The 24,472-nt window shown below is 42.3% G+C and overlaps 1 protein-coding gene across 1 annotated transcript in view; it reads right to left on the bottom strand.

Moving 5' to 3' along the window:
• Positions 1 to 8,039: 8,039 nt before the first annotated feature.
• LOC115480048 (kinase suppressor of Ras 2-like) overlaps positions 8,040 to 24,472 on the bottom strand; it is a 577,290-nt gene continuing 560,857 nt past the window's right edge. Inside the window, exons 18-19 of the mRNA XM_030218456.1 lie at positions 18,104 to 18,233; positions 8,040 to 8,177 (exon numbers count right to left, since the gene is read on the bottom strand). Of these exons, the coding sequence (XP_030074316.1) occupies positions 8,040 to 8,177; positions 18,104 to 18,233 (268 nt within the window). The remainder of the gene's footprint in view (positions 8,178 to 18,103; positions 18,234 to 24,472) is intronic.

The raw sequence follows: 24,472 nt of genomic DNA, 5'->3' as shown, positions 1-24,472 counted from the left end.
GTAGTTGTTATTCTGGTTCTTGTATCGCTGACTTTAGTTCTCCCCCCCCCCCCATTTTCTGCCAAAATAGTTCTGCATCAATTTTTCCCTGACCAAGACATGTATTAATCTTAGACTTGGATTGAAAGCTCTTAAACGGTCTTAGAAAAAAATGCAAAACAAAATGATCCGTCCAAGGAACTGCATCCCACTTCTGATGTCCTATTAGTGTGTCTGAGTCAATCCTGTTGGTGAAAGCCAGAAAATCAAGCGTTATGACCATCTTTATGTGTCGCTTGATCAGTATCAATTCTAAGATCCAATTGCAACAAAAAAATTTAAAAACTGCTGTACTGAAACATCACTATAATTTTCCAAGTGGATATTCATATCTCCTAAAATAATTAATTCCTTAAAAACAAGAGTATCGCTCTGTATTTCCGCTAGGTCAATGGCTGGAAGTAAAGTCGCAGGCACAAAATGGATGCGTGGCAATTTTGATTTTGCAGCACATCTATTTTCGGCAAAAATGTTAAAAAGGCATTTTTTACAGGTGCACGGAACAATTATTCTGTGCACACCCAAAACCCTTGCCTACACCACCGCAAGCCATTTTTCAGCACACCTTAGTAAAAGGACCCCTTAGGCATACAACTGGCACAACTCTATAACTTGCCTGCTACTCGGAAATTTGGGTACACAACTCTATAGAATCCAGGGGTAAATGTATAGACTTGGCTAAATATGAAGTCTATACATACAGGGAACAATTCTATAACAAGCCCATTATGTGTATAAATGTTTAGAATAATGACATATATGTGCGTAGTATGCCAAAATTCTTTCTAATTGTTATTCTGCAAATACCTGCTTAAGTTAAACAGTTGGTCATTTTTAAAGCCTTTAAATATTGGACATGCAGAGGCCAGTTTTTCGAAGTGTATATTGCATTCAAGTCTAAATCATGATTGTAGAAAGTTGGGATATATGTGTCTGAAATGTGAATGCATATATATGGCAAGGGGGTGGGGTGTGGTCTGGTCGTGTTTTGGGTGGTGCAAAAAGAAACACATACACTCCCCATTTCAGAAGTGGAATGCATGTTTATGGCCATCAACATGAATGTCGGGATTTATGGCTGCTCTCGGGGGCATCTAGGTTTGAGAACGTAAATAGTGCTCCACTGGAGGGACTAAGTGTGGTCACCCTCTTAATTCTTCAGTGTTTCTCTCCAACCAAACCCCGAAAAACGATACAGGCATAGGATATTGGGTACTGCAACAGCTTCAGAAAACAGAGACGTATATATTAATAAAATGGCTGATAATACACTTGTAAAGTATGTTCTAACACACCAACAAACATTTGTATGTTCTGGCATATACCCATTTCTGTTGCTGCGTTGACCCCATTGATAGTTTTAGACATTGTTTGTGAAATTATGCTCCTGCTACACGTACCCAGTGCGTACATGTCCATTCCTGCATGTATTTCAGAATGGGCTCTATGTTGGCAGGTCCTGTTCTAAGATACTAGTGGAACAGGACCTGCCAGGACCTGCCTGGACAGTCACTCAAAAGCGCATGGTTCGGGAAAAGGTATCTTGCAAAGATACCTCACAAACAGGGGAGATAGGGTTTCTGGATAGTGAGGTTGCACAACAGACCGTGGTAGGCCAGGTGCCCTTAAATACAACTAAAGATCAGACAAAAGATGGCAAAACAATAGTGTCAGGTACTAAGCATCATGCAAATAGGAACAACAAACATACTCTGAAATGTCTATATGCAAATGCTAGGAGTCTAAGAAATAAGATGGGAGAGTTGGAATATATTGCACTAAATGAAAAATTGGATATAATAGGCATTACCGAGACCTGGTGGAAGGAGGATAACCAGTGGGACACTGTCATACCGGGGTACAAAGTATATCGTAGTGATTGGGTGGACCGGACTTGTGGAGGGGTAGCATTGTATATTAACGAGAGCCTTGACTCAGATAGATTACAAATTCAGCAGGACACAAATCACACCTTTGAATCATTGTGGGTTGAAATTCCATGTATAAAAGGGAAAAAAATGGTGATAGGAGTGTACTACCGTCCGCCTCGCCAGGATGAGCAGGTAGACACAGAAATGATAAAAGAAATCAGAGACGCGAACAAAATGGGCAATGTGATAATAATGGGTGACTTCAATTATCCAAATATAGACTGGGTAAATGTAACATTGGGACACGCTACACAGGTACAATTCCTTGATGAAATCAAGGACAGCTTTATGGAGCAGCTGGTGCAGGAGCCGATGAGAGAAGGAAAAATTCTAGCCTTGGTCCTTAGTGGAGCGCATGATCTGGTGAGGGACGTTATGGTACTGGGGCCGCTTGATAACAGTGATCATATGATCAGTTTTGATATCGACCTTGAAGTAACTGTACACAGAAAGTCAAATACGTTAGCGTTTAACTTTAAAAAAGGAGACTATGATAAAATGAGAAGAACGGTAAAAAAAAAAACTTAGGGGGGCAACTGAGAGAGTAAAAACTGTACAACAGGCGTGGACGCTGTTCAAAAATACCATCCTGAAGGCCCAGGCCATACATATTCCGCGAATTAGAAAAGAAAGACGGAAGTCCAAAACACAACCGGCCTGGTTGAAAAGTGAGGTGAAGGAAGCTATTAGGGCTAAAAGAAACACCTTCAGAAAATGGAAGAAGGAACCATCTGAAAATAACAAGCAGCAGCATAAGGAGTGTCAAAGCAAATGCAAGGCGCAGATAAAGAAGGCCAAGAGGGATTACGAAAAAAAGATAGCATTAGAGGCAAAAAAACATAGTAAACATTTTTTTCGGTATATTAAAAGCATGAAGCCGGCAAAAGAATCTGTTGGGCCGCTGGATGACCGAGGGGTAAAAGGGGCGATCAAGGAAGACAAAGACGTAGCAGAGAGACTGAATGAATTCTTTGCTTCGGTCTTCACCGAGGAAGATTTGGGTGGGATACCGGTGTCGGAAATGGTATTTCAAGCGGACGAGTCGGAGAAACTTACTGACTTCACGGTAAACCTGGAGGACGTAATAGGGCAGTTCAGCAAACTGAAGAGTAGCAAATCTCCTGGACCGGATGGTATTCATCCTAGAGTACTGATAGAACTGAAAAATGAGCTTGCGGAGCTACTACTAGTGATATGCAACTTATCCTTAAAATCGAGCGTGGTACCGGAAGATTGGAGGGTAGCCAATGTAACGCCGATTTTTAAAAAAGGCTCCAGGGGAGATCCGGGAAATTATAGACCGGTGAATCTGACGTCGGTGCCGGGGAAAATGGTAGAGGCTATTATTAAAAACAAAATTACAGAGCACATCCGAGGACAAGAATTACTGAGACCAAGTCAGCATGACTTTTGTGTGGGGAAATCTTGCCTGACCAATTTACTTCAATTCATTGAAGGAGTAAACAAACATGTGGACAAAGGGGAACCGGTTGATATTGTGTATCTGGATTTTCAAAAGGCGTTTGACAAGTTACCTCATGAAAGGCTACAGAGGAAATTGGAGGGTCATGGGATAGGAGGAAATGTCCTATTGTGGATTAAAAACTGGCTGAAGGATAGGAAACAGAGTAGGGTTAAATGGGCAGTATTCACAATGGAGAAGGGTAGTTAGTGGGGTTCCTCAGGGGTCTGTGCTAGGACTGCTGCTTTTTAATATATTTATAAATGATTTAGAGATGGGAGTAACTAGCGAGGTAATTAAATTTGCTGATGACACAAAGTTATTCAAATTTGTTAAATCGCAACAGGATTGTGAAAAATTACAAGAGGACCTTACGAGACTGGGCAGCTAAATGGCAGATGACGTTTAATGTGAGCAAGTGCAAAGTGATGCATGTGGGAAAAAAGAACCCGAATTATAGCTACGTCATGCAAGGTTCCACGTTAGGAGTTATGGACCAAGAAAGGGATCTGGGTGTCGTCGTCAATAATATGCTGAAACCTTCTGCTCAGTGTGCTGCTGCGGCTAGGAAAGCGAATAGAATGTTGGGTATTATTAGGAAAGGTATGGAAAACAGGTGTGAGGATGTTATAATGCCGTTGTATCGCTCCATGGTGCGACCGAACCTTGAGTATTGTGTTCAATTCTGGTCGCCGCATCTCAAGAAAGATATAGTAGAATTGGAAAAGGTGCAGCGAAGGGCGACTAAAATGATAGCGAGGATGGGACGACTTCCCTATGAAGAAAGATTAAGGAGGTTAGGGCTATTCAGCTGGGAGAAGAGACGGCTGAGAGGAGACATGATAGAGCTATATAAAATAATGAGTGGAGTGGAACAGGTGGATGTGAAGCGTCTGTTCATGCTTTCCAAAAATACTAGGACTAGGGGGCATGCGATGAAACTACAGTGTAGTAAATTTAAAACAAATCGGAGAAAATATTTCTTCACCCAACGTATAATTAAACTCTGGAATTCGTTGCCGGAGAAAGTGGTGAAGGCGGTTAGCTTGGAAGAGTTTAAAAAGGGGTTGGACGGTTTCCTAAAGGACAAGTCCATAAACCGCTACTAAATGGACTTCGGAAAAATCCACAATTCCGGGAATAATACGTATAGAATGTTTGTACGTTGGGAAGCTTGCCAGGTGCCCTTGGCCTGGATTGGCCACTGTCGTGGACAGGATGCTGGGCTCGATGGACCCTTGGTCTTTACCCAGTATGGCATTACTTATGTACTTGACATATCCTGATCTGGATGTCTTAATTCCAATTTAGATATTCAATCTAAAATGAACCTCATAGTCTGTATTTGCAACAGCAGTGCACACATGGGCAGAGCTTGGGCGGTGCTCATACTTACAGATGTAACTTATAGAACACCACTTTATCTGGAGTGATTAGACATTAACCCTTACACCAACTCTATACCCCCTGCACTCTGGAATATGTTACCATTAACCATTCGCAGTGAACGCTCCTTATGTCACGATGGTGACTGATTCCTTGTCTGTGCTCACCTCGCCCTCTGGTGTCCAGAACCAGTGGCTGCTATGAACTGTCACCCGATCCAGACTTCAGCCCAGTCCGGTCCGGATCTTCCGGGCTGCCAGACTTGCTTCTCTTGTTTGTGCCTGAACAGCACCCGTAGCTGCCTTGTGATTCCTGCAGCTGTAAACTTCAGCAGCTGATGGGCTTTATTAATCACCTGGAAACTTCTGTGTTTGCCTTTGCATCGTCTAAGGTCCATGGTATGTTGGTGTGCTTGTTGCACTTCTGCCTAGTCTGGTTTCTTGTCTGAGTTTCTTGTCCGGTTCTAGTTAAGTCTGTGTGTAGTTTAGCTTAGGTTATTGCTTATTCCCTAGTCTTGTTTCTGGTCTGTATTCCTTGTCTAGCCCCTGTTTGTCTGTGTTTCTTTCTTAGTGGCTGCTTGGCAGCTTTCAGTTCCTGTCCTTTAGCTCGTCCATTTTCTGCCTTGTGTAGTATTGTCTGTCTGTGAGTCGTAGCCCAGTTTCCTGCCTTGCTGCCCATGTCTATTTCCTTTCCCCTCTGACCCTCAGTCCCTGTTCAGCCTAGTTAGTATCCAGTTCCTGCCCTGTCCGGTAAGTCCTTCTGGCCGTCTGCACCCAGGGGCTCAACTCCTGGGGAAGGGCGGTCAAGTGCAGGTGAAGTCTAGCTGTTTCTGTCAGACTTCTGCCTTGTCTCTGGTGTGGGGTGGTTTTGCCTGCCACTGCCGCTCCTCGGCAGTGACCCAAGGGCTCACGAACCTAGTTTCTGCCTTGAAAACCTAACACCTTAACACATTTCAAGTCTGCAATTAAAACTTGGCTAGTTCAATATACCACTTGATTTTGGGAAGATCACAGTTGTGCTGCTCACATGCCCCTAGCATTAATTGTTGTAATTCTTCTGCTGAATGTGTGATGATATGAATGGTTTCCTATTGATTTATGTAGTTCCTTTCTTTAAATATATAGGGGCCCTTGTCCACGCACGCCCAATGTGTGCCAAAATGGAGTTACCGCATGGCTACCACGTGGCTCTTGCAGTAATTTCATTTTTGATGCGCGTCCGATACGTGCTGCTAATTTCTTTTTTCAGACGCTTGTATTGGATGTGCGCCAAGTGGCATTTGGCATGCGTAGGTCATTACTGATCAGTTACCATGTGAGACTTTACCGCTAGGTCAATGGCTGGCGGTAAGGTCGCAGTCCCAAAATGGACGTGCGCCAATTTTGATTTTGCTGCACGTCCATTTTCAGCAAAAATTTTAAAAACGTCTTCTTTACAGGCACGCTGAAAAAATGGATTGGCGCACACCCAAAACTCGCGCCTACACTACCACAAGCCATTTTTCAGCTCACCTTAGTAAAAGGACCCCATAGTCTATACACCGCTTTGTTCTGTTCTATCAGCTAAAGTGGTAGACTAAGTTCTGAATAAAACAAAATAAATAAATAAAGTGCTTGCATCTAAATGTTAAGCACGTACCTACCCAGTTAGAAAGAAAGTAGGCACCTACATTCCTGTATTTATTTATTTGTTGCATTTGTATCCCACATTTTCCCACCTATTTGCAGGCTCAATGTGGCTTACAATACATCATGAATGGTGGAAATATATAAAGTAGGTTCCCACCAAGTCCCCTTTGGGTGCCTAATTTTAGGCGCTCTGTTAAAGAATTGCCCTCATACTGAATGGATCTGTGAATTGGATAGCTTAAAAATCATAGGAAAGTGTAATAAATGTAGAAAAAGGTGTGAATGAAAAGGACATCAAAATGAAAAAATGGAAGTACAACATGGCTAATGTATAATATAAGAGATTTGACTGTATGAAAATTGTGGACACTGGCCCGATGAAATAATTGGTGAGATAAGTCATTTTAAGAAACCGATGATATATTGACTGTGGCGCTGAGTTAAAGTTATATATGTGAAGTGCTTTCAGAATCTAGTTTTGATACTTTCTCTATGAACTAGAAATTCCATTTATAAATTTTCAGTGGAGTTTTTTAACCGATGATTAAAAGCATTCACTCATAGAGCCAGGTAACTTAAACAGTGTGAAATTGTTCACTGGACGGACATCCACATAAGGGACTCAATTCTGTAAATGGTGCCCAAATTTGGATGCCAAAAGAGGTGTACTAAACACTATTCTATAAATGGCACTCAGAGTTGGGTATCACTTACAGAACAGTGCTTAGCGCTGGGATCCACACGCAATTTTGGGTGGGAAGATTTACACCAAGTGAACCCTGATGTAAATTCCCATACCTAAATTAAGCGCGGATCCCCCAAATTCTATAACACTGAACCCAAATCCTAAAAATGCCCCTATGGTCATGCCCTTTTTTTGGATCTGTGCAGAAAAATTTGCACGCACATCTTTATAAATTCCAATGACTGCCAATTAGATTTAGATTTATTATTTATAATCCGCCCTTATCCAGAGCAGAGAACAAAACATACATAATCGTAAATGTAAACAGCACTGACAATAAAAAACAATCTTCTCAAAAACTAGAATTGTAGGTACATTAAGACAAAACGGTGGATGTCCGTCCAGTTAAGATAATCCATAAGCTAGACATAATAAATGCTGTCAGGTTTCTCTCGCGCTGAGTCTCCAATGGCAATGTACTCCACGCCAGAGGACCAGCGCCAGTGAAAATACGCTTTCTCGTGCTTTCAAGACGGAAAGCATGGAAGTCCGGTACCACTAGTCTACGAACAGTTGCAGAGCGCAAAGTGCGAGATGGAACATATTGCTCCAGACCAGAAATCAGATTCAAAGAAGAGCATTGGTACAAACACATTTGAACAAACAACAACTAGTGCTGATAATTGATTGTTAGCGCCCAATTATTGGTGCTAATTGGCTCATTAAGCAATCCAATTGTGTGCACAAATCTGAGCACTATACATAGAATTAGGGAGATATTGTTTGTCACAGTATTAATTATCATTGATTTATAAGGAACAGCTGTTGCCAAACTTTTCTGGGTTCTATGGCTTCCATTTATTTGTACCATGGCTCCCATTCTAATTTTTAGCTAATGATGGTTTTTCTTACTCTGCTGATTTCCAGAAGTGGCCAGGGTGAGAAAGGCGGCGATTCCGCTTTGGCAATTTCTCCAACATTTCCATGAGCTTGGTAAAGCTGGGTCTCTCCTCCTGCTCATAAGCCCAACTGAATAGGAGAATATCCTGCATGTGAACAAAGATCAATATTATTAAAAACAAAGAAAGCAAGTAATATACTAAACACTTTCCTGAGTGAGGGGCCACAATGAGTCTTCTAAGACATCCAACTTAAAAGTGCGTATTCTACATTTAGTTCATCCCTCGGAGAGCCTTAGGTTTGTCAGGGCATACACCATCGGGGTCAGTTTGTTTTTAAAACTAACCAACTGATGTGTTTTCCCAATATTTTGCTCAATTTTACCAGCAGTCCTCGGTGCCTGTTGAGGGATGTTCAGTCCTATGTGTCTTCATTGGTTTTGCCTTGGGTCCACCCCCAAGATGCCGAATTGTTGCATGATCCGATTTCGGCATGGGAGATCCTTCATGCTATAAAGCAGACCCTATTGGCTAAGACTGATGGTCTGAATACCGAATTTTATAAACTTTTGTAGGATCATGTTTCTCTTCCTTTGGAGCTGTATTTTGGGCCTGCTTCCAGATCTCATCCATCAGGATCAGGTGGGCTTTGTGCAGTCCTGAGAAGCAGTTTGGAATGTCCGTAAGGTCATGGCTGCTAGGGGGTACTGTGCTACTGGTAAGGTCTCTCCTTTCCTAGTTAGTCTGGATGCCTAAAAGGCATTTGATTGTGTGCATTGGGACTATATGTTTCTTTTGTTGGACAAATATGGTTTTGGAGGTCTTTTTTTAAATATGATAAAAATCTTATATACTAGCCCTATGTCATCAGTGCTGTTCAATGAGGGGCTCTCTGATTACTTTTCTTTGGTGCAGGACACTCATCAGTGGTTCCCTTTGTTGCCGCTGTTGTTTGTTCTTGCTTTGGAGCCTCTTTTGATTACATTGTGGCCAGACCCTGCGTTTAATGGTCTTACTATTGGGGAAAGAAGTGGTGAAATGTATGACTTTTGCTGATGATGTGTTGTGTGTGTTCAGTCACCCATGCCGCTCTTTGCATTGGCTGTTCCATTTGGTGCACTCCCAGGGTGAAGTTTCTAGTTTGCCCCTTAATATTTGTAAATCTGAGGCTATACCAATAAGATTGGGTGGATGATTTTCCACTCATAAAAGTGCATCATAAATTGAAGAATTTGGGTTTAGTAAGGTGACAGATGCCTATCGGGAAAATTACACTGTAGTGCTCAAAAAGTCTTTGGATGTATTTACTTTGTTCGCGTCACTGCCGTTATTCCTTACTGGGTGTATAGCTTTATATAAGATGGTTTTATTTCCAAAGCGGCTTTATGCTTTACAAACCTTTCCGATGAACCTCAGCAATCGTGATCTGGCTCTTTTATAGAATAATAAGAGGCTTTGAGTTTGAGGCAGCTCTCCCTGCCTTTTGGTGGTGGTGGTTGGGGGGGGGAGGGGGTTAAATTTACCTTATTTGAGGCACTATAATGTGGACTGGATTAAAGGGACTATTTACTTTACTCCCATCATTTTGGAACAACAATTGATTGCACCGACTCATCTGATGTACTGCCTTCATACCAAGCAACCCACGAGGGTGGTGATGACTCCAGCACATCAGATTTTGAAAACTATGTACCAGGGTTGGAAGTGGCTTTGCAAGCAGATGCAACTCCCATCCATCTCTACTATGTTGCTTCCTCTCTGGGGTAATAGAGACCTAGATCGTGATGCAACCAAATTGTACTTAAAGCGCTGGTCCCAATATGGGTTGCTTTATGTTTGTGATCCTGTGCTCAACACTGGGGTTATGAAATCTTTTGTGCACTTAGGGGGAGTTGTTTGTGACACATTGGTTCAAAGAAGATGGAATGCCTCTCATATGAGGAAAGGCTAAAGAGGTTACGGCTCTTCAGCTTGGAAAAGAGATGGCTTTAAAGGAGATAAGACTGAGGTCTACAAAATCCTGGGTGATGTAGAATGGGTAAAAGTGAATCGATTTTTTACTCTTTCAAAAAGTACAAAGACTAGGGGACACAGACGTTCAAATATTTGAAAGGTATTAATCTGCAAACGAACCTTTTCCGGAGATGGGAAGGTGGTAGAACGAAAGGACATAAATGAGATTGAAGGGGGGCAGACTCAAGAAAAATGTTAGGAAGTATTTTTTCACAGAGAGAGTAGTGGATGCTTGGAATGCTCTCCCACAGGAGGTGGTGGAAATGAAAACGGTAACGGAATTCAAACATGCGTGGGCTAAGCAAAAAGGAATCCTGTGCAGAAGGAATGGATCCTCAGGAGCTTAGTCAAGATCGGGAGGTGGGGCTGGTGGTTGGGAGGCAGGGATAGTGCTGGGCAGACTTATATGGTCTGTGCCAGAGCCGGTGGTGGGAGGCGGGGCTGGTGGTTGGGAGGCGGGGATAGTGCCCTGAGGGGAAAATAAGGCCAAGAAATCAGCCATGATATGATAAGAAGAACTGTCCGGCAAATGTGGCCAATGATATTTTAGTATATCAGCAGTATCAATAACTTTTTTCAAAGGAGGGGGTGGCACATATAAATCTCAGTCCAAATTCCCAGCTCCTATAAAGTTCAAATATTCCTTAAACAATACAGTTTTTTTTAGTAGCACTATTGGATCTGTCAGATGCGCATGACTCCACTTCTACGGCTCAATTTATCAAGCCAAACACAGTTTAGAGTGGGCATGTATTCGTCATTGATCCAAGTTTTTATCTTTTTTTATATATAAATATTGCTTTTTTAACCACATTACTTTTTTATCAAAAACTCATATCTTTCAAAAATAACCAAACTACTTAGCTTAAAAAGCTGCTTCTTCTTTAGTTCTCAATATATTATAGCAAAGGAGACTTCTCATGCCAACATGAATCCATGTTTTGCTGAACGCTGTGTCAAGGACTGTCTTCGTGGGAATTGAAGATGCTGCCTGGTTTATAGGGACAAAGTCCTTGACACAGCATTCAGCAAGCCATAGAAGTGGAGTCATGTGCATCTGCAGTGATATTTTAGAACATAACCCCAGTGGTCTGAAAAGTCTGGGGCGACAACCTAATATGGGGTTGTTGACTCCTTGTTTACCCTTATCTGAACTGTCCATGTAAGATTTGACAAATTACATAAAGACTAATATATGGACATGGTATACAAGAGTGGCCTGAGCCAAAGGGAGGGGGTAGAAGAACTGCCAACCCCTAATGCTAAGAGACCAAGAGGGGCATAATTGAAAGGGACGCCCAAGTTTTTCTGAGGACGTCCTCACAGGACATCCCCGTAAAGGGGCGGGGAAATCTGTATTATTGAAACAAGATGGACGTCCATCTTTTGTTTCGATAATACAATTGGGGACGCCCAAATCTGGAAATTTAGGCCGACCTTAGACTTGGTCGTTTCTGATTTTCGGCGATAATGGAAACCGAGGATGCCCATCTCAGAAACTACCAAATGCAAGCCCTTTGGTCGTGGGAGGAGCCAGCATGCGTAGTGCACTGGTCCCCCTCACATGCCAGGACACCAACCGGGCACCCTAGGGGGCACTGCAGTGGACTTCAGAAATTGCTCTCAGGTGCATAGCTCCATTACCATGTGTGCTGAGCCCCCCAAAACCCACTACCTACAACTGTATACCACTACCATAGCACTTATGGGTGAAGGGGGGCACCTACATGTGGGTACAGTGGGTTTCTGGTGGGTTTTGGAGGGCTCACATTTACCACCACAAGTGTAACAGGTAGGGGGGGATGGGCCTGGGTCCACCTGTCTGAAGTGCACTGCACCCACTAAAACTGCTCCAGGGACCTGCATACTGCTGCGATGGACCTGAGTATGACATTTGAGGCTGGCATAGAGGCTAGAAAAAATATTTTTTTAAAAAGTTTTGAGGGTGGGAGGGGGTTAGTGACCACTGGGGGAGTAAGGGGAGGTCATCCCCGATTCCCTCCGGTGGTCATCTATTTAGGGCACATTTTTGTGGCTTGGTCATAAGAAAAAAAGGACCAAGTAAAGTTGTCCAAGTGCTCGTCAGGGACGCCCTTCTTTTTTCGATCATGGGTCGAGGACGCCCATGTGTTAGGCACGCCCAAGTCCTGCCTTTGCTACGCCTCCAACACGCCCCCGGGAACTTTGGTAATCTCCGTGATGGAAAGCAGTTGGGGACGCCCAAAATCGGCTTTCGATTATGCCGATTTGGGCGACCCTGTGAGAAGGATGCCCATCTTGCGATTTGTGTCGAAAGATGGGCGTCCTTCTCTTTCGAAAGTAAGCCTGCAAGTGGGCAGCAGAATACACACTAGCTGTGTATACTGGAGCAAGCTCATGCATTGAATGGCTTGTAACATTTAGTAGAAGGTGCAATATTGATATTTCCTCATCTAAGAAAGATAGGCAGGCCAGTTTGTTTAGAGTGAGAAAGAGAATGCTGAAAAAGCAACGGTTCTTATTTCTGAACAAAGAGCTGTGCTACAGTGGTGACACGCAGGCAGTCTGGGACACATTTGTAAGAATTAGAAACTAATATGTGATTTTATTATTGTAATCAAATGAATTGTGGAAGTAATAACTACTGGCTGAATATTTGAGAGATTAAATAAAGTGCGTTTTGGCTGCTGATCTGTGTGTGACACAGACATTTGTGGTTTTCACATACCCACCCACACCATTATTTCCTGACAAAGAGGGATTTGCTGTGGGGAAGCTCTTCCCCCACAATTTCCCATAACAAAATAGGTGATCCAGGTGTACATTTCCGTGCCTTTATGCTAGTATTTCATGAAGAGACACACTGAAGGCACCTATATGTCTCTATAAAATAGCACCTACTTTCCATTTTAACCTAGGCACCTCCTTAAAAACTTATGGTCCACGGGTTTTTAAAGCTGTCCTGGAATTTGTCAGGAGTCATAGCTATGTTCAATTTTCTGCAGCAATAAAGGAAGACTGGTATCTAAAAAGTGTCCCTGCTGTCACTGAATTGAGGAGGTCGAGATGTAGAGTATGTTGTATCTCAGACACACTCCAGTGGGAGATATCTTCAAAGGAGTGTGATTTTTGTAAGATTCATGAGCCCACTTTGGCTCTCATTCTTTCTTCTGCTTCTTCCTGGCTCTGCCTAGGATTGTGCTGTGGCTCAAGAGCGGAGCTCTTGGGGTTCAGGAGAGTAAACAAAGGAAGATTAGAGTGTTAAGAGGACCAGAGGCTAATGTCTGTAAATGAAATTACAGTTAGCCCCATACTCCTTGTGCTTCAATAAAATACAACCTCAAGTGACTGAGGGAAATGGAGTTTCTGTTTGGAGTGAGTGGGAACATTGCCAGAGAAGTGCAGTCTGAAGGGATTTAGCAGGAGCTCATCTGCAGCGATTGTAGGGTCCAAGCACACCCTACCCTTCTTATGAATCTTAGTTGTATTTTAAATTGTTTCCAATTTTATCCCCTTCTCTTATAATATGAAAATTGTATTCTAGGTTTCTTTATGTTTTATTACATCTCCTCTGGTCTCTTATTAATTTTATGATTGTAAACTGCAAATAAATTGAACTATGAGGCTATGAAAGGTTCCTTCATTAAAAACCATAGGAGAGGAGAGTGTCAAAATCGTGTTCTAGCATTTCTCAATAGCTTGTTTCTCCTCATGCATATGCTAAAGAGATAATATGATATATAGACTAGAAATCAAAACCATGACCCAAGAGAAGCCAATGATTTTCCCTTCCTCCTCCCCAAATACTCTCGGAATGCTTATGTTTCTGTCATCAGCACTGCAAAATAATCACAACCAGTTATTTTAATTGTATGTAATTAGTTTTCTGAGGAACTAAATAACTACTTGTACTTTTTTGCCCAGCAAATGAAATATTCATTTGGATAATTTTTGTCATAAAACTTTAGCTGTGTAAGGACATACAATTAGCTATGATCTTTTACCTCTTTTTCAAATTAACAACTTTCAAAAACAAGTTTATTTTGGCAAGAAAATGCTACAATATCTTAAAGAAGTGCTTCAAAATCTAAAGTCACCCACAGACAGTATTTGCTCTTAGTTGAGCAGGTGCAAAGATATAAAGAACTACAGGCCCTAGGACTTAGCTGTTTTCAATTTCTCTTTTCTCATTGCATACGGCTAATCAGAAGAGTCAGACTGTGCCGTCCAACATGCGCCCCCCCCCCCCACAGCCCTGCTTATGGAAATGGATGGATGGAAGATGGGGAGTAGTTGGGGATCCTACTCCTAAATTTAGCAGTTTTCCTTATTGCCCTCCATCCAGTGATTATGTCAAATTGGATCACATTATGATCACTATTGCCAAGTGGCCCTCTTGTCAGTTCCAAGACCAGCTGCTCTGAGTCCTGTATGACATTGTTAGTTGCATACTGTGGTGAAATATGTACTTTTCGATATTTTGCTGTTGTAATTTTTTTTGCCTATGTCCAGGATATATTTGTACACCACTTTGGGTGAATTTCTTCAAAAAAAGTGATAAATAAATATCCTTAGCATGTTAGTAAGCATTTTAATATTGTTACCACAAAGTGTGCACTCTTGTACCCTTTGTAGTGAGATAGTAATGGTAGGTGGGGAAAGTGGAGGGGAGGCAAAAAGGAGAGGGATTCAGGGAGGGGGGTGCTCCTCTAGAGATGGGAGGTAATTAAATATGCTGATGACACAAAGTTATTCAAAGTTGTCAAATCGCAAGAGGATTGTGAGAATTTACAAGAGGACCTTAAGAGACTGGGCATCCAAATGGCAGATGCCGTTTAATGTGAGCAAGTGCAAAGTGATGCATGTGAGAAAGAGGAACCCGCACTATAGCTACGTAATGCAAGGTTCTACATTAATAGTCACTGACCAAGAAAGGGATCTTGGCGTCATTGTTGATGATACGTTGAAACCCTATGCTCAGTGTGTGGTGGCGGCTAAGAAAGCAAATACAATGTTAGGTATTATTAGGAAAGGAATGGAAAACAAAAATAAGGACATTATAATGCCCTGTATCGGCGGTCCATGGTGCGACTGCACCTCGAATATTGTGTTCAATTCTGGTCGCTGTATCTCAAAAAAGATATAGTGGAATTAGAAAAGGTACAGAGAAGGGCGACAAAAATGATAAAAGGACTGGGACGACTTCCCTATGAGGAAAGGCTGAAAATGGCTTTGGGCTCTTCAGCTTGGAAAAAAGACAGCTGAGGGGAGACATGATAGAGGTCTATAAAATAATGAGTGGTGTGAAACGGGTAGACATGAATTGCTTGTTTACTCTTTCCAAAAATACTAGGACTAGGGGGCACGTGATGAAGCTACAAAGTAGTAAATTTAAAATGATTGGAGAAAATATTTCTTCACTCAACGTGTAATTAAACTCTGGAATTCGTTGCCAGAGAATATGGTAAAAGCAGTTAGCTTAGCCGGGATTTAAAAAAGTTTAGATAGCTTCTGTCACAACTGTCAGGAATGGTGAGCCCTTGGACCAAAGCTGGAGCTTTGGCAGACAAATCACTGGGGCTGGCACAGGCAGGAATCAGAACAGACTGGACTAGGATAAACTAACAGACTCAACAAGGCAGGACAGAGGTAACTAAACACAATGGACAACACAAGAACCAGATCCAGATGAGGCAAGGAAAAGAAGGCAAGGGCTAGAACTTGAACCTAGACAGGACAAGGCAAAACACTGAAGTAGATTAAAACTGGGTCCAGAAAAGGGCAAGACAAGGACAAGGCAAGGACTGGATCCGGACAGGACTAGACTGAAAGAAACAAGACAACAAGACAAAGCACAACTAGACAGGCAAGACAGGGTAGGAGCTAGGCAACAAGAATAACGGAAGCAAGACAATAAACAAGGCAGGACAGGATTCTGGATTCTCGAACAGGCTTGGCTGGAACAGGATTCTAAAACGGGCTTGGCTTGGAACAGGATACTGGAACAGACTTGGCTTGGCTGGAACAGGATTCTGGAACAGACTTGGCTTGGCTGGAACAGGATACTGAAAGGGACTTGGCTTAGCAGGGAACTGGGACAGAACTAGCTCAAACATAGAGCAAGAGCAGAACCTGGCTCAAACATACAACAGGAACAGAACTTGGCAGAAACAGAGCTCAAGAGCCAGGAAGCAAACATAGCAGGCAAAAGATTAAGCAGACTAAGGGAAAACAAACAAACAAAGAAGCAATGTGCTTACCAGCACCCACAGCTGGAAAGGGAAAGGCCAGGCAGACTGAGAGGCAGCAGACACCAAGGGCTGGGTGTGGCTCTAGAGCCAGGCTTTCAGGATCAAGGTACAAAAGCAAACACACAGAAACAAAGCAAGCATAGAAATACAAGACTCAAAGAAACACAGAACAGACCTTCAGGAGCAAGATACTCAGGAACAAAGCCAAGCATGGAAATGCTCTAAACAGGTAACACAAGATTAAGAGACCTCTTGCAAAGGCCACGTAGGAAAGCTCCCTGGGTCCTGTGTCTCCACTACTTGATTCATAACAATATAGTGACAATTTTGGACACATCCACCCTTCCCTTCTCTGCCCTGATTTCCCTGTTCCTTTCGTTTCTTCCCCATCCTCTCCTTTATTTCTTATGTAGGTTTCATGATGTATTAGCTTAATTTACTGCATTGGCGTCCGCCTTTGCAGTGTGATGTAAGCCACATTGGGCCTGACACAGTTGGGAAAATGTGGGGTATAAATGAGAAAAGAAAGAAAGAAAGAAAGAAAGAAAGAAAGAAAGAAAGAAAGAAAGAAAGAAAGAAAGAAAGAAAGAAAGAAAGAAAGAAAGAAAGAAAGAAAGAAAGAAAGAAAGAAGTAGGCTGATGATGTCACAAGTAGGAAAAGAAGCAGAAGCAGGGAGACCAAAGCGAGGCTTGGCTTACAGGAAGAACAACAATAGGAAAGCAGACTGGAGAGGTCACAGAGCTAGATACAGAGAAACAGTAGGTCTGAACAACAACCGTGACAGCTTCCTAAAAGAAAAGTCCATAAGGCATTATTAAAACAGACTTGGGAAAATCCACTGCTTATTTCTGGGATCTTACCAGGTACTTGTGACCTGGATTGGCCACTGGACTTGATGGACCTTCGGTCTGTCCCAGTATAGCAACACTTATGTACTTATGTAATGGCAAGGATCTGACTTCTGTTAGTAAGATATCCCACCAACTTGCAAATTTACTGTCTGCTTCCCTAACACATATTCACTGGTTCAGTACCCATGTCTGTTTTATCATTCCCACCTTAAGTATTTCTCTTCCTGTTTGTCTGTCCTGATTAGATTGTAAGCTCTGTCAAGTAGGGACTGTCTCCTCATGTTCAAGTGTACAGTGCTGCGTAGGCGTACCAAGGGCAGGGCGGTGGGGGCGGTTCGCCCCGGATACACGCTGCTGGAGGGGTGCAGAGAGCAGCCGCGCGCCTGTCGGTTCCGCTGGTTCCCTGCTCCCTCTGCCCCAGAACAGGTTACTTCCTGTTCTGGGGCAGAGGGAGCAAGGAGCCAGCAGAGCCGAGAGCTGCGTGGCTGCTCCCAGCAGCTAAGAATGCACCCGGGGGGGGGGGGGGGGTGTCGTGCTGCTCCCGGGAGGGGGGGTGCGCATCGGCGATTCGCTCGTGGTGGCAGCCGACCTAGAATCATCACTGTGTGTACGTCTAGAAAGCGCTATAGAAATGATAAATAGTAGTAGCATTCTGGGCCACTCCTACTGTTGAGAAACTAGGTTTTTTCACTCATGACTCTGCTTTTCTTGTCCTATTGTCGTCTGATGTAAATGAGGGTCTGCAATACATGTCTGCACAAGGTCCACATTCTTCTGCACCCCCAAAGGCTGCTCACCTGCCTTAGAAAGACAGCCTTGAAGTATGTAGAACACCACATTCCTCATCATTCATCATTGCTTCCTCATTAAATAAATGGCAGGAGTGAAAGTGGAGTGGGTGAGTTGTTTGTTTAAGGATTTGGCCTATTAGATTTCTCAAACATGGTGGCTGGCCACCCACAGGTTTCATGCACTTACCGATATCTCTTTACTCATGCCAATTTGGCTGAGGTTTGGCTTCATTCCTGTTCCCAGTTGCCATATTATTGCCTCTGATGGTTGGCCTTTGTACGGCCACTCACGTGCATGCAGCTCATACCAGATGGTCCTGCAATGGGAACATGGTGGGAAAGGAGGATTTATATGTTTATACAGAGTCCAAAAAACTGCAAAGAAATAAACGATTCACATACAAAAATTGACCTATACAAACTGAATTGGAAACATTGCCTGGAAGATGGTCAGTGAAAGACTGTCTTAGCTCTGTTATCAGTGAGCTCCAGCAGTTTAATGAATAGGGCAATTTGCCAGTAAGAATGGCCAGCTGTCTTCCTACATGTGCTGAAGTTAAAATTGCAGAAAAGAGATAATCAAGACTACATTTAGATCATATGATCAGCAGAAACCAATGGAATCAATATTCAGCCAGCGGAAGTCAGCTAAATTAGACCTGGATATGCAATGCTGGGCTGTATCCAAGAACCACCACTGAGGGTCCCTTTGACCAAACTGCAGCAAACGCATGTTTTTTTATGTGTGCCGAGGCCCCCTTTTACCACAGTCGGGTAAAAGGTAGGTCTTTCTTTTTTGCAAGAAATGGCTGTGCGGCAAGTAAAGCACTTGCCACATGGCCATTTCGGGAAGGAGCCCTTACCGCCACTAGAAGCACAGGGAAAACACAATCCAGAAAGACTCATGCCCTTTATTCCACCGCAGAGCACAGGTAGTGCAAATCTATATAATAATTGGTCACTCTGCCTCCCTGGATGGCTGGTTGGCTGGGTTCGTAACAGAATGCAAATGAGCTGACGTCAGCTTGCCTCCAGCGTTCCCTTCCCTATGTGCCCGCCCTCGCGGAAAGACAAAATGACATCAGAAGAGGGCGGGACACTGAGGGAAGGCTGGAGGCGATGTGAGCCGAGCCTACCGCTGCTGCGACCTGAGGTAACATGAACAGCTTAAAGTCAGGGTGGTAGGAAGGAGAAGAGGGCAGGAAAGAGGAGGGGAGATTCTCTGGCCATGGAGTGGAGGGGAGAGTCACTGGGCATGGAGGTGAGGGGAGAATCGCTGGACATGGATGGGATGGGAGGGCAGGGCAAAGGAGAATCAATGGCCATGGATTGGATGCGAAGGGAGGGGAGAATCGCTGGACATGGAGGGGAGGGCAGGGGAGAGAGGAGAAATCGCTTAGACGAGAGCCTTCCTAGGACCCGTTTCATTTTTCACGAAACGGGCTTTGTTGCTTGTATTAATATAATACTTATTCAACCACTGTTTGTTTAAAGTGAGTGCGATTTAGCAGGAAGAGTATCTGGACATGGATTAAACTCCTTTGTGCTTGTGTGTCTCCCTGTGCCTTCCTGCATAGTTCTGCTCTGAGCTTGAGAAAGTTCCTCTTTGTTCTCTGCCGTATTTCCTATCTCAGCTCTCTTGACAACCTCTGTGCACCTTTGGTGAAGTCCCTTTGCCACAGTTTCCATCTCTGCTCTGGCCATAACTATAAGTGACCTTGAGGAAATCCCTCTGTCTCCCTGGGCCCTTTGGCAGCGACTGTATGACTTTGCAAAAGTCTTTTTGTCTCCCTTTGTCTCAGTTTACCCAACTAAAATTGGGTAATAATAATATCACCCTGTCAGAAAGATGCAGCTGGCCTGTGTATCCCACTGATGGTTTTATGGATACTTCTGATTATTTAAAATAATAATAATAATCACGCGCACTGGGATCCAATCTGATCAAGGATGCTAAGCCATTCATTTTTTATTTTTTAACTGGTAGCTTAGAAACATGATGCAGCATCACAAACATCAGAACAATTTTCCTGAAGAATATAAACCTTTTTGTTGAAGAATTTCAAAGACTTAGAAATCCATCTGTCTTATATAACACGCTCAATAGGCCTAGACCCAGGTCTCCAATGTGCCCTTCTATGGCCAACCTTTCCCCCATTCTCCCCCACCCCCCTCCTGCTAAGCCATTATTGATATTATTATTCTATGTCTTATTGTATTTTTCTACAATGTAAAATCACTTATGCATTTGCTGTGCCTGTCTGTTTGTGTATATATAATCTACTGAATCATTCAACCTATAGCAACCAAATTGTCAGGAATGGTATATCCATATAAAAGCTAATGTTTTCGGATCTAGACTTCCCCTCATTAAACATATGGTGCTAGTGCAAAATTGTTCTTAGAAAGAAAGGGCTCCTACAAATTGCTCTGCAATTCTTTTCCTGTTTCTTTCTGACTAAATAAATTCTGAGACATATGATAAGCTAAAATTTGTGGCATTAAGAATGGATGATTTATTTGTACTGCTCATTTTTCAGGGCAGAATTGCAATTTTAAATGTCACTTACAATGATTTATACCCAGGACAAATTGATGGAAAATGTGCTTACAATTGGACCCTCCCATAAATTAACAGTGTGGACACTTCCAGGATATTCACAGCATGACACAGTAAGTCTAATGCAATTCCCAGTGAAAATAAACAAATGGCCATTCCATTACCAACCCCCCTCCCCCCCTATATTTTATTATTTTGGGTGATGTTCACCTTTATACAAGCGATTTGTATCAGTTTATATCTATGGAATAATTTAGTGGATTCAACTGAAAGCTTTTTCTATTAATTTATAAGAGAACTAAAATGATATATATGCTAGAAATGTAGAAAATCACAGCCCATCTGGAACTTGATGAAGACAGATATTTTGAGAAATGCAACAATTTTGTTACGGAAGTTGCCATGGTAAGTGCAGGAGACTGTTTACAAACTTTCTAAATGGAGAGAACGATGCTATCTATGCAATCCCAACAAAATCTAATTTTTGTAATTATCAATTGAAATCTGGACATCTTGTAAAATTAAATAAGAAGGTAGGCGAATCGGTACTTAATGTTTTAATGTTCTTTTGCATTTTTATTTCAACAGCTACTTTTCTTGTCAACAGGCAAAACCATCTGATGGATATATGTGGTAATGTGGCAGAGCAGGAGGAAATAAAGTGGAAGAAAAGTGAGCTAAACGGATTGGAGCTATGAAAACAGCAACAGATCTTTACATAAGGAATGTAAATAAAAGTAAGAAGAAAAGCAAACTGATAGAATTCTCCAAGGAAGTGACTGAAAGAATAAAAGCAAAGCAGGTAGAATTTCCAAAGTACAGAGAATGCCAAAAAGAAGAAAGAACACTGAAAAGCATAAAGAGACAGAGAAGGAAATCAGGGCAGCAAAAGTGTAGGCAGTAGAAAAGATGGCTAAAGGATAAAATAAAGCTTACATTACAACACTTTTTTTCAGTAAAGTCTGGAAACAGGAAGGCCAGAGGTAGAATTATAAGACTGAAAGAAGCCGAGGAGCAAAGTGTGGAAGATGATGAGGAAAAGTCTCAACAAGTACTTCTGCTCAATGCTCATGGAATAAAACCTTGGGAAGGATCACAGATGGCTAGCAAACAAGCACATGGGACTAGAGTAGATACTACATCGTTCACAGAACAAAGTATCTATGAACAACTTACAAAACTGAAAGTGGAGAAAGTTATAGGACTGGATGAAATACATCCCAGAAGAGAGCTCAGAGAAGTTGTGGCAGGTCCACTGAACAATACGTTTAACAGATCTCTGGAGATAGGAGAGGTTCTGCAGGAATGAAGAAGGGCATCTGAGGTCTGCCTTCACAAAAGTAGAAACAGAAACAGAGGAAGTTGGAAACTATAGACCAGTAAGCCTTACCTAAATGGCGGGAAAAGATAAGTTCTGAAGCATCATGGTTTTACCAGAGGTAAATCATGCCAAACCAATCTGACTAATTTCTTTGACTGGGTGACTAAAGAACTTGAATAAGGAATGTGCTAGGTATAGTCTACATGGCTTTCAGAAAAGCCTTTGATATTATTCCTCATAGGAGGCTTGTGAATAAACTAAGAAGCCTGGAGGTGGGTCCCAAGGTGGTGAACTGAATTAGAAATTAGTTGACTAACAGCCAACAGTAGCAGTAAATGGAATTCACTCAGATGAAAAGAAGGAGAGTAGTGGAGTGCCTCAGGGATCCGTCTGGGAGATGATTCTGTTCAAAATGTTTGCAGAACTGTTAGAAGAAAAACTTTGCCTTTTTGAAGATGTGATAAAGATCTCACCCCAGAGAAATCAGACAAAATATGAATGGAGCTACAAAATCTGGAAGATGGTTGAATGATTGGCCATTAATCTTTAAAGCAAACAAATGCAGAGTGATGCATTCAGCATGCAGAAATCCAAAGGAGCTGGGTTATATAGGAGGGGAATGGATGATGTGAATGGACAAGGAGAGAGACATCAGGGTAACAGTGTGCTAGAATCTCAAGGCAAAGAAACAATGTGGCAAGGTGGTAGCCAAAACCAAAGGAATGCTAGGTTGCACTGAAAGAGACATTAACAGGAGAAAAAAGGAGGTGTCAAGGCTCCTGTACAAATTATTGGTGAGGTCTCTCACTTGGAATAAGTGGCTGTTAGTAGCCCAAAGAAAAGCAATCAAAACTGTATAGGGTATGTACCAGAAGCTATATGAGAAAATACTTGAATGCCTAAATACTTATATACTAGAGAACCGGAGAGATGGGGGAGGATCAATTTTCAAAGCTGGAGTCAGCATGTTTTGTTAATGCCAACAGTGCTATCTACATAAAAACATATATTCAGCGTTGCTAGGAGGTCAATTATATAAATTAGGCAGTAACATTTACACACATGTTACACAGGTAAATGTTTGGAATACTAGTATATATACACATCTGTGCACGTTCACATGTCTAAGCGCTCTCCTGCAAACACCTGCTTAACTTCCATAGCACATATTTGCAATGGGGTGTAGTAAAAGACCCCTTAGTGCACTAAACTGTTTATAATAATATTTAAAAGCTGAAATAAAAAAAGAAGACGAGCCAGTAGGGATAGAAAAATTTTAAAAAGGAAACTCAGGTGACAGCTAAGAGAGGGAAGGGGTTATGTGGTGGGGAGGACATCTGAAGTTCTACTAGTATTTTAGAACAGGATCTGCCAACATATAGCCTGTACTGAAATAATGGAGAAATGGACGTTCATGAGCTGGTTACATGTGAAAAATAAACATATGAAATGTCAACAGGGCAAAAAAGGGAGCTCACGAACGTCCATGTTATGAAATGGCAACATAGACATTCATGTACAGGAGAATAAACATCCATTTCTCCTGACGCTGTCACAGAGCCCAATATCCCTTTCCAGATTTCAGGGGTGACCTCCCTTAATTGCTCTAGTGCAGCACTGCCCATCCAGAGCACTTTCCTGACATCTAGATGTCCCAGATCTAAACCTAGACATTCAACTTTTTGGACATATATGCCCATTCCCTTCCTGAAATTGAGAATAAACATCTGTATTTTAGGTCAACCGTAGTCCCAACCAAAACATGCCCAAATCACGCTGTGCTCCCTTGCCATATGGACATTCTTCAGTTTTGGATAGTCATATCCTGGCTTTGTAAAATCAGGATTTAGACATCCAGGCAATATGGACTTCTAAACACCTGGACAGTTCTTCTAAAATACGCACCGTAGTATCTTACTGTCTCTACATATATAAAGAGAATAGCCATACAACAATAACCACTACTGGCATAGTCTACATTTTGGATTGTTGTCTGCTCCTTCTTCCTTTTTGAGATGTCTTAGGGCCCTGTTTACTAAGCGTGCTGTAGGCTCACTAACTTTTCAGGACATCCATTATATTCCTATGGGTGTCTCTAGCATTAGTGTGAACTAAAAAGAATCTGGCCCATTATGGGCAGAGGGAAGATCTCTGCTGAGCCAAGGGCACAGGGAATCTTGTTGCACTTTGATTTGTCCAATGCCTTCGACTTAGTAGACCATGATATATTGTTGTATGTCCTCAGCATGTATGGACTGGTTTGGTTCCTGAGGAATCGTTCCTTTAATGTTCAATATAATCATACTAAGTCCAATTTTTGGAAAGCAAATTGTGCATCCCACAAGGCTCTCCATTGTCCCCTTCAGTATTTAACATCTTAATGAGTTCTTTGGGACATTACTTAAGTCAAGCAGGGCATATGTACTTCAGTTATGCTGATGATATTTCAGTGTTGATACCAGCTACAAGCCAGTGGAGGTAATACCTAAACAGGTAGTTAATTGTATAGAGATACTGGAGAAATGGATAAGATCTCATTGTTTAAAACTGAATAAAGAAAAAACTAACCCCCCCCCCCCTCTCCCTTTTACAAAGCTGTGCAGCAAGACTGACACAGCCCATTCACTCTGAATGGGCTGTGTCGGCATTACTGCACCGGCAGCCGCTAGATCGGC

The sequence above is a fragment of the Microcaecilia unicolor genome, chromosome 11, assembly GCF_901765095.1.
Source record: "Microcaecilia unicolor chromosome 11, aMicUni1.1, whole genome shotgun sequence".
NCBI lineage: Eukaryota > Metazoa > Chordata > Amphibia > Gymnophiona > Siphonopidae > Microcaecilia > Microcaecilia unicolor.
Note: the sequence above shows the minus strand (reverse complement) of the source record. Positions and strands in the feature narration are given on the sequence as shown.